This window comes from Fragaria vesca, linkage group LG7, assembly GCF_000184155.1.
Source record: "Fragaria vesca subsp. vesca linkage group LG7, FraVesHawaii_1.0, whole genome shotgun sequence".
NCBI lineage: Eukaryota > Viridiplantae > Streptophyta > Magnoliopsida > Rosales > Rosaceae > Fragaria > Fragaria vesca.
Window position 1 is genome coordinate 4,152,184 of NC_020497.1, and position 10,859 is coordinate 4,163,042.

The 10,859-nt window shown below is 36.2% G+C and overlaps 2 protein-coding genes across 2 annotated transcripts; both read right to left on the reverse strand.

Annotated features, from left to right (window-relative positions):
• Positions 1 to 1,326: 1,326 nt before the first annotated feature.
• LOC101301437 (phosphatidylinositol 4-phosphate 5-kinase 10-like) lies at positions 1,327 to 6,162 on the reverse strand. The gene is made up of 9 exons (XM_004308279.1): positions 5,988 to 6,162; positions 5,106 to 5,260; positions 4,451 to 4,616; positions 3,993 to 4,103; positions 3,439 to 3,626; positions 3,106 to 3,197; positions 2,337 to 2,517; positions 1,646 to 1,978; positions 1,327 to 1,366 (listed from the first exon to the last, which is right to left on the reverse strand). Exons 2-9 carry the CDS (start codon positions 5,249 to 5,251, stop codon positions 1,327 to 1,329), a joined length of 1,257 nt encoding a protein of 418 aa, XP_004308327.1. The 5' UTR covers positions 5,252 to 5,260; positions 5,988 to 6,162.
• A 1,592-nt stretch (positions 6,163 to 7,754) lies between these two features.
• Positions 7,755 to 10,595, reverse strand: LOC101301134 (F-box/kelch-repeat protein At3g61590-like). Its single transcript, XM_004306660.1, has 2 exons — positions 10,328 to 10,595; positions 7,755 to 9,250 (listed from the first exon to the last, which is right to left on the reverse strand). Exon 2 carries the CDS (start codon positions 9,229 to 9,231, stop codon positions 8,011 to 8,013), a length of 1,221 nt encoding a protein of 406 aa, XP_004306708.1. The 5' UTR covers positions 9,232 to 9,250; positions 10,328 to 10,595; the 3' UTR covers positions 7,755 to 8,010.
• Positions 10,596 to 10,859: the final 264 nt, after the last annotated feature.

Sequence of the window (10,859 nt, forward strand, 5' to 3'; positions counted from 1 at the left end):
ATCATATTTGGACCACTGGTATGGTTTAGTTTTTGACAGAAAACATGGTCCAAGTGCTTTCTTTGATGAACATCTAGAACACTCCATTGTTTTTCTTATCCAACATGGGCAATGATTAGGGAGTCTAACATAGTAACATGGTACTTTCATTCCAGATCTTCGTAAATTGTGCCTAGCCCTTTCACCAGTCCTCTTCTGGTAGAAATTTCATGTTAGCTACTCAGTTCCCCAGTAACAAGGCAAATGTGAATCATGGGATAAAGAATCAGATATCAGATAAAGCAAAATAGCAGTCCCTGTCTTGGTTAGTTTAGAGTTTGATTCATATAACGATATTTAACTCAGAATGTTCAGCCCACATTTAAATCAAGGGAAACCATGAAGTCTGATGATCCTACTTTCCATGAGAGTTTATGATCAATATGAAGTTCACAGCAAATATCTTCTGGCATATGAGCATTTAACTTTTGGAATTGCATACCCTCTATATCTTAATTAAACTGGAACTAATCATCAGATCACGTAAGAATTATGTTGTAACTGGCTACCCCTCAATTTTTATGAATCTAGGTTTCTATACCTCATTTAGAAGCATGAGAGGTTCTACCAGGACTTGGAAATAGAACATCTTTGATTTTAACAAGAAATCAAAACAACTAAATGCAACACCTTTGTTGAGTAAAACTGTAGCAGGTGGTATCCTTCATCTTCTGGTCTACAACTAGAACGTCCGGAGTTGAGAAGAGTGTACTAGAATTATTAGCCCTCGGTTGTTACTTATTTTCTGTATGAAAATTCAACACCAACAAGAGTTAAATTACAAGGGAAGTGGACATACTGAAAATCAGTGTGCCAGTGCGAATCTGTAAACTTATGGTGCAGAGAGGTTGTTAACTACTGAAGACGTTGGATACAAGGTTTTCTCTCATGCTTGGTTGTTTGTAGTTCTATTATTTCCCCTGTATATCAAACACATTACTTGTAAAATTATATATAACTATAAATATATTCACAGAAGACTGCACCGAAAATTCTGATCTGCGTACTTCAGAACTATACAATGAACAACATTACATGCAGATTTCCATGAGTACATGTTCATAGTGAAATTTACAGCAGCAGTAATAGTGTAGTATATGAACTTGCCATTTAATGACATTTCCATACCTCTCAATATCTATCTTGATTTCTTTTCTTTACAAACATTACAGTCACTACTGGATCGTAATAATGCATCAAGCTCTACTACAGTCCGATCATGAGATAGCTTCACATGATAGTAGGAGTATTTGGTCTTAATACACCTCGCTAAGTTGTCTAAAAGGGTCATCTAACAGAAATCTTCGATGATGATGCAGCTGAGACCCTGTCAACAAACATATCAGGGGTTCATTAATCAAAATGCATTCCTAATAGGAACCCTCCATAGCTAGAACAGTTGAAAATTCATGTGAAGATAAATAGATCATAACCAATGTGAAGCATAAAATAAACTAGAACTCGCCCAAGTTCACTCAACATATTGTTTTATTGATGAGTGTCTACTCTTGTGAAAATAATAAATCAGGACCATAGCAGGTCCAAACTTGAATAGATGGATTTGGAAAATGTAGCAGATAAAAACTAATAGGCAGAGAAAACATACCGGCTATTGCTAAAGTCGTTTGACTCTTCAGGTAGAAACACTTCGCTCATAAACTCTTGAAAGCGAGAAGAATAAGCTTTGGGGTTCACAGATGCGATGGACTTTGAGTCATATTTGATGGACTTGCAAGCATGCTCAAGGCGTTTTCTCATATTGTAACTCTGACAAATATCTATGATTCTAAAGAACAAAAGAACATTGAAGCATTCATGTGCTGGCTGTGCTCTAGATCTAGAGTTTCTGGACTTATATGATCTCGAACATCCCACCATTTCTTTCCTGAAGTCCCGGACAGCACGTGCTGGCAGGCTCGCACCAAATTTATAACCAGGCCTGAAGTAGAAGGGCAATGAGCTCTTGATGATTTTTGTTAATGTTACTGTATCTATCTATGAATTTGTTATAACAAGTCTCTTGATTGTTCCAATAAAATATGTAAGATGGTATGTTTTTCGCTCTGGAAATGTTGGAATCACTGCTGATTATCAGCATAACCATCCCAAACTCAGCATATATAGGTATGTCATGTGTAAAGGTGACAAGTATGGGCAGATCAGCAACTGAGTTAGTAATCCGGATAATATAATTCATCTATGACAGCTTCAAAATATTAAAAATATGTCCATTTAAACAATGGAGGACAAGGATTTCACAAGTGCCTTGGGGAAGAAAAACAATAGAGACAATATACCTGTCAAGTAGATCGCAAATATCAGCAAGAGTTAACTCTGAGCATTCACTTCCTTCTGAAGTATCGTCCATTATCTCTTTATCAGTCCTTCGGGAAATTCTTTCCAGTATATCTTTATCAGTCGTTCTGGAAGTTCTTTCCATTATCGCTTTATCAGTCTTTCTGGAATTTCTTTTATCAACTGAAAGTGCCAAGAAAATAAATGTTTATATATATTTCCTAGTATAGCAGGGAAGACGTGTGTGTGTGTGTGTGATAGAGAGAGAGAGAGAGAGAGAGAGAGAGAGAGAGAGAGATGCATGAAATATAAACGATCTTTTCTATCATTGAAGGCCACAAGGGGAAATTTCACAAGGAGAAAAAGACTTGCAAAAGACGTACTGGAATTGAATTTAATGAAAACTCTGACCTGATTTACTAACAATATAAGATATCTAGCAGTAGCTTATTATTCCACATATTGTACTGTATGTTCAATACAGTTGATGCAACAAAGGGTAAACTGTTAGAGTCCACATTTCTTTCCAAACACTATTCTTGACACAACAAGAACAGGAAGGAGAAAAAATACGCTTCTAATATAAAATTACTAGTTTTTCTACACAAAAGTGGAAATGTATTGCTACTGTATTGTTTATATTAGATTTTCCTATACTGAATAAAATTTTGTCCTACAAAAGATTATGAATTGCTTGAAAGTTAACACTCAAGAAGTTTCTGTCCAGGAAAAAAAAATATCTGGAAAGTGAAAAGGGATCTCGAGAACCACCTTCATGTGGAGATTCGATTTGTATAGCTAGAAACAAACTATAATCCATGATGCCTTCAGCTTCCAAAAACTCGCAGTCATACTTGATTTGCCTATAAAATGAAAAACAAGAAAGAAGCTGATGAGGAATGAAAAGGGATTCATATATCAGGAACAAAAAGCATCTATATATGCACCTTTTTGAATATCGTCTATCTTCTAAGATTAATCAGCTACTTTTAAGATTAATCAGAGATCTATGTAATATAGGTGTTGCAAAATTCAAACAATTTTTTTTAAACTTTCCATATGGAAAGATGTTCAGAGAAATGATCAACAGGGTAAAGAACTTACGCTAAGAGTCGAGCTCGAACCAATGGATCCAGGTAAAAGCAAAAATCAAAATCCATATCCTTATGTACAGGTCTCTCATGAACAATGATTTTGTTCTCTGCTCGACCTTTTGCAGAGCCTTTGAGATCATAATGCTCAAATATGGAAATATCTGACGGGACTATGTTTTCCCAAACACCAAAGTAAACCTGCGCTCATTGAAAGTAACTGTTGATGATCCGAGGAACATGAACATGTTGATGCTAATTGAGGAAATATTTTGCAAGGAATATTTGTCTTAATTGGGAGGTAGACATTTTCAATTCAGAGTATTGCTCCTTCAGAACATCCATATTATTCAAGCTAAACTACCTGAATGATACGTCCACCTTTCTAACATATCTTGCATGTTATGAAATCCATTTCATTGGATTAACAATAACATCATAGGCAAATAAACATGGAATTTTGAATTTTCACTTGTATTAGTTGGTTGTATAATCTTTTGTTATATTGATCCATCTCAATTGCATTTATAAGAAAACTTCAATGGAAAAGTACAGAAAAAATCATACCTTAATACCTCCTGCTGGCCTGACAACATGAACTCCATAAAGTTTGACTATTACTGAGGAACCGAACTTCATAAGATGATGGTAGTAGTTGGGAAGCATCTCTAGGAGTATCTATATGAAATATTAAATAGCAAATTTCTCAGAATACTGATCAAGATACAGATGCACAGGACAATATATGTGTTCATCCAACAATTAAGTTCTAATGATCATGAACTTTAGATTAGAACTTAATCAGTATTCAATCTCCTAGAAGAAGAAAAATTTTGGACAGCTTATGAGTTCATGAAACAACAAGGTAAAAAAATGGGAGAAAAAAAGAAGAGCACAGAGAGATGACCCTTTCAGAATTAAAGAAGCAGAAACAATTTCTCGACTTCCAAGAATCATTTAGAACAAACACATTTGTATCCATAAAAGCGAGAATAATAAAATGTCACTCGAGATTCATATACTACCTTCACCTCAGATTTGCGCAGGGTTTTGATGACAAACCGATTGTCGTTGGACAATAAGAACATCATACCAGGTTTCATAGAGAATGAAACCTCCCTTAGAGTCTCATCTCCACATACTGACAACTGGTAATCGGAATATTCAATACTGTCATTCTCCAGTATACGTCTGTAAAAAAATCTGCTTGTTACAGCTTTTGCAATTTTCAAAGATAGAAACACAAACAAATTTGTATTTGTACATAAATGAAGCATATTGGCCATACAAAAATAACTTTCAACTAGTTATTCTGATGTGCATCTCTATGGACCCAACAACTATCAAATTTTAACCCAAAAATGACTTTCTGTATCCTGTCTGGTTTAATTATATATTCTATTGATAATTTGTTTCTCCAGTGGGTCAGAAATAAGCCATTCTTAAGCGTTGAACTTAGCACCGTCCAAGGTTGGGTTCATAACTTCATACATGTAATCCACCCTATTTTTGGACTTGATTAACTGCCCTAATAGCTTCAGTTCATTAAAATTGCATCACTCTTGCATATTCATTATTAAAAGTACATGAACTCATCACTTGCACAAATAGACAACAAAACATAACAAATGAAATCAAATTTGACCTACAAATACATTTGAAAGGAAACTAAGCAGAAACCTGAAAACAGCAGGGCTATAATCTTTCCATTCAAAATCAGTCGCGAAATAAGGAAGCTGTCTAAAATCTGGTCTAGAATATCTGATTCGGTTACTTTTAGTAGCCTTGAAGTCCTCAGGTGAGAGCTCCTCCTTCAGATCATCCATGTAATTTCCCTGCAAAATGTCTATCTTGGATCAGCATTTCAAATTAGGCACTGCATCCCTTCTGTTAGCAACAAGTTTCACATTATTTTACTTGTCATCATACATCACACAGTTGTTCCTCAGATATGTTGTTCTTTCACATAAAATGCACTGCAGTAAACAACGTATACTTCATACATTACATGTCTGCAATGAACATGACATGTTTTGGTTTCATATAGATCTGATTCGTGATGTTTATCTAAACGACGTATGATATGAGGGTAAGCGGGCCCTTAAAGGATCTCTATTTATGTTGGTCCACAAAGACTAAACAACATCATAACCTTTCAATTCAATTGCTAACCCTGCAGGAACAAATTGAGCTGCAATTTACTCATTCCCTTGTATGATCAAGCAGCTGACTTGCCCCCTCCTATTTCTTTTTGTATTATTCGAAAACCTCCTAAATCATATATCACTCTCTAGATTCCCTTATCATCTTGTAAAACCCTATTCCAATTCCTCTCCTACACATCAATCCAAACAAATCAAAATACATTGATAACCACCCAAATTCAGAGAAAGATAAATCCAAACTTGATGAAAAGATCCCAAATGTGGAACTCACTATTTCTGACATTACCAATCAACCAAACACCAAAACCCAAAATCACCAGTTGCCTTCTTCAATATCTCTAATAAAAAATTTCCAGAAAACAAACAGAAATTTAAGGGAGATGAAACTGAACATTACCTTTGAAATAATCCCTGTTGATGCCTCCAAGGGAATTTAGAGAAGAAGGACCTTGATGAAAATTGTTCCCTTCATCATTCAAGTTTTAAGAGAAATGAGCTTTAGTTATTGCCATTGTCATGGTTGTTATGAGGAACAGACAGAGAGGATTGGCCATTGAGACTGGAATACTGACAAATGCTGTTTTTGGAATGCCAAGCAAACCAAGTTTCTGCGTCTGGTTATAGAAAACCTATTGCCCAACGGTCTAATTTTTATTTGACCATATTGCCCTTGATTATACTTGTGAGAAAAGGCTCATCGCATGGCCACTGTTAGAACGGAAATCGATACTTCTTCACGACCTAGATGTGAAGTTCTTTCTTTATCGAGACTACGGGTTTTTTTTTTAAGTTTTTTTAATATGTGTCGGTCGAGTGATCATGTCAGAATACTTCTAAATTAAGATTTAGCTTCAATCAAATGATGATAAATTGATAATACCTACAGTAATGTAATGTATACCCATTCAATTCAAGTTATTATCGAACAATTTATATATCTGTTTTGACTACAAAAAAAGATAGTCCAAAAGATTCAACATAAACAAATTGTATTAAAAACTGAATATGATCAAAAACTAAACCTGATAAAAAAAAAACTACAACCATGTATTGATGGAGCCTGCCTTGATGTAGCTAGGAATATTTGATCAAATGGTTCCTTTGCACTACCCAACAAAAGAGGCAAGCAAATTCAAGATTTCAAGCCAACAATCTCAATTATGTTAATAGATGTATACATATTCTTAGATCAGGACGGTACTATTTTGTTTTTCTTATTGATCTTAGAGGATTGTTGTTCTCATAGTTTAAGAAAAGTGAAAGAGGATTGCCATCACCTGAATGGACCATTGAACTTATTTTATCAGAGGAAATAGACATTACATAAGAGGTACCACCCAACCTTTGGTTTTCATGGATTATTGAATGTAATCATCTCATTGGATGGTCTTATCATTATCATCTCATTGGATGTTCTTTTCAAAATGTTAAAGAACTGTCATCAATTCTATAGGAACAAATCACCATCATCACCATGATTCAAGGAGCTACACATTGTCATTTTCAATGGATAGAAAACTGTAATTGTTTTGTTTGTGAAGGGATGAAAATGAGAATGTAACGGTTGATGACAGAAACATGTAGGTATACTATCACTGTATATAACAATGCAAAATTCAGCTACTAAATTACTAACTGACACTCTGAATGGTCGTATCGAAATCTCATTAAGTTTCTTGTTCAAGATATTCATGGTCTTGCATTGCTTTTCACTTTCATCAGATATTCTACTGTCATATTTGGCAGGGAGCCGATAGTTTAGCTAACTAATACCTTATGGCGTTACCAATTACCTCTAGTTCACTCTAAGTAGGAACTTAAAAAGTTAGAGGTAGTGGATACAAGCCTTGAGGCCAGAAGGCAATGTCCATTTGGAAAAGCAGCATCACCCAATTTCATACAAATCACAATCTTTCCATCGTCACATCTCCACCAAGTGAAATCCACCATCTTTAAAGCAAAGTGTGGATCTTCGTCACTTCTCAACCAACCCACACAAGGCAAGCTGGTATAGTTGATATTCCACTTTCAAAATACATAATGCCACATCAAATTCTTGATCATTTCTCGTAAAATACACGTAAGGAGAATGGTACTCAAAACTTTGGTCATTGGCTCATTGCCGGATTCATATATTGTAGAAGAAAGAACACAAGCAAATAGATTTCATTTGATAATAGATAGGAACTCAGGATTGGATATTTCCAATACAAAGAATAATATACCCATATGACCATGAATGAGCAGAGTTATATCTGCAGGTACATTATAGTTGTGTATAAGGCTTTTAGAACACGGATGGGGTTCAGAAAGGCGCTAACAGGGAAACAAAAAGAAAATAAGTGCAGAAACAAAGAAAAATCTCAGACAAAATGATCTATACCACCACCAGATCAATGATCAATCCACAGGGACAATTATCAGGGATTTACTTCAAGTCGAGGTTCGAAACAAAAACCAGTAAAGAGCTGGAGAGGGAACCTCTTGGTTATCGGGCACTTCTGTGACCATCTCCAATGTTTCAAGCGCATGTCAAACAGAAGAAGAGCCGGACCTCCATAACTCTGGATGTATATGAGATCATCTGCACCACTGCTAGCAAAAACTTCATCGAATTCTCCAAATCCTTGGAAATACTTGTGAGGCATACGGGCAATCTCTTGCCACACACTCCCATTTAGGACCCATATACCAATCCCCTTAATTATGTCAGGGCGATCTGGTTTCCCAATTCCTCCCACCATAACCAGCTTCTCCCTCAAGTTCATTAGACGGCCACATGTAAGAGCACAAGGTACAGGAATGAAACTACGGATCAACTGCCCATGGGAAGAGCGAGCAGAGAGATTGTAGGAGAGTAGGCCATGACGATTCTCTGGTGCCCCACCCCCTGTTGAGTAAATTAAGAAGTACAAAACCCCATCACATACCACACTCTCATCGCCACCTCTCCATCCTGTCAGAACTTCTGTCACAGGGGAAAGCCACATTGTTGTCTGTGAATCATATATATGAACAGAAACATCCCATTGGAAAAAATTTCCAGCAACTTGCTTAGATTTCACCACTGTGATAGTATAACTTCTTGAGACCCTGTTAGCCCAAAACGCAAGTGCACTGTAACAATCCGAAAATCTCAAGCCAGGAAGCTCCTCAAGCTTCTTGTATATTTTGGTAAGAGGGTTGCAGACGTATAACTCACTTCTACTATCATTGTCCATAAAGCAAACCAAACCACATGAGGAAGCAATGCACCAATTTGATGTCTGAATGCAGGGCAGCTCAATGGCATACCACTTTCTAAGTACAGGATCATATGCATAACCAATCGGTTCACTGCAGCTTGTAAACATAAAGTACCAAGGTTTTTGTGGTGGCAAGGGTGAATTGGTTGATATATATTTTTTTGAATTAACAATGCCATTCCACCTTTTGCACACAGACTGTGCTCTGAAAATGCTTGCAATTGGTAGATATGCTATTATCCGTTCCAAGAGTTCATCAGGAAGGAAAGATTCAACTGAAACTACAGTAACTTCTTGACTTCCTTCATCACTCAGCTCTGCATATGATTCATACTCCCCAACCTCTCTTGGTCTGTCATCGAGGTAATGGCTGAACCATGATGTTTCTTCCGCCATGATCAAGAGGTGTAAGAACCTGATCATACAAAGAATAAACGAATTCATGTTACATCGGTACACTAGATAAGGATTGTGAGAGGAAATTCATCTAAGAATACTTTACATATGGAACCAGTAATCTAAACCAATACAAGTCAGATGACAATTGGGGGTATCAACTGGCATGTCTGATACAACTAGTCTGTTATCTAATTTTTCACAATTACTAATTCCTCCACCTCACAAACATGTATTTATTTGAGAAAAAAAAACATGAATCAATATGCAGATCTCAGCTTTAAGCCTGTCAATGAGTAGTGATATGCGAAAAAGAAATAACAAATAAACTTGGAAGATTCCTATTCCTTGTTCCCCTGACAAAGATTCATATCAGAATATCCAAACCAATGCCAAGCCATAGAGTTTCAAGCATTCCAATTGAAAAATAAATAATTAAAAAACTCATTTTCCAAGTTTAGATACTCATAGTAACTGATCGCTTTACAAATAATAAATGCAGCAAGACAAAATTAAATCTTGAAACTGTCAGAGATTCAATACATTGCAGAGAAAGAAACAAAATAAAAAACACAGACAAGAAACCAATCACATATGACAATGCATGCAATGATGCAAACCCAGAACCCAGAAAGTGAATATCAGAAAATGAAAATTTTGTAATTCACATCCAAAATCTTATTGACCAAAAATTAAACTTTGATCAAACAAAAGCAAACTGATCATTAACAAAGAATGAATTGTACCAAAAATGAAGAAAGAGTAAAACTTTTACCAGATTTCTTACTGCAATGGAGACATGACTAAACCAAAGACTCCTGTATTTCCAAAGAGAAAAGCTTTTCTGGACCTCAGAATCTAACAGTGATTTGTGACATGAGCTAATAAACAATGTTAATGAAAAGCAATTGGTTCATAGATACCTTTCAATCAAACATCACAACCTTCACAAATCCATAAACCAAACACCATCAACAAACCAAATCCTCACCAAACGTTGATGACACAAACAAACCACAACAACCAAATTCACATAGCAAAAAAACAAAGCAGGAAAAACCACTTCCGTAAACGAAACCCATCAAGAAAAATTTACCTCTGAGGCCAAATGGGTCTGCTTAGATTTGCTCACAGACTCCAAAGAACTCAACTTTCATACAAAGCATAGGTAAATACGATATGGGTTGTGCCCAAAGTTGCAAGCTTTCTCATTCAAATGGGTTTGCTCTAGATTTGGCTTATGAGTTGAGACCAATATGCCTCGGCAAAACCCAATTTTAAAGAGAGAAAAACTGTTTCGGTTTCTTTTTCGATGCAAGAAAAACGACAGGAGGTAATGAAGTAGGAAGGCGTTTTGTTTCTCCTGTGGGGGGCCTGTGTTTGGGTGTGGAGAGGGAGAGAGAGAGAGGCGCGTGAAAGCGCGTGGGTGTGGAGGTGTGCTTCTGTGCATACAACACAGAGTGAGCTCAAGACATGGGTCTTGTAGTATTTATGGAGGTGTTTGATGGGTTTTGAAGAAGAAAGGGATTTTTGGTCACACCAGTCACAAACACTACCAAAAGGGAAAGGTATAATGCTCTCTTCCTCACCACCTCTTGTATTTGTTAGCTTATTAGTGCCGTGTGTTT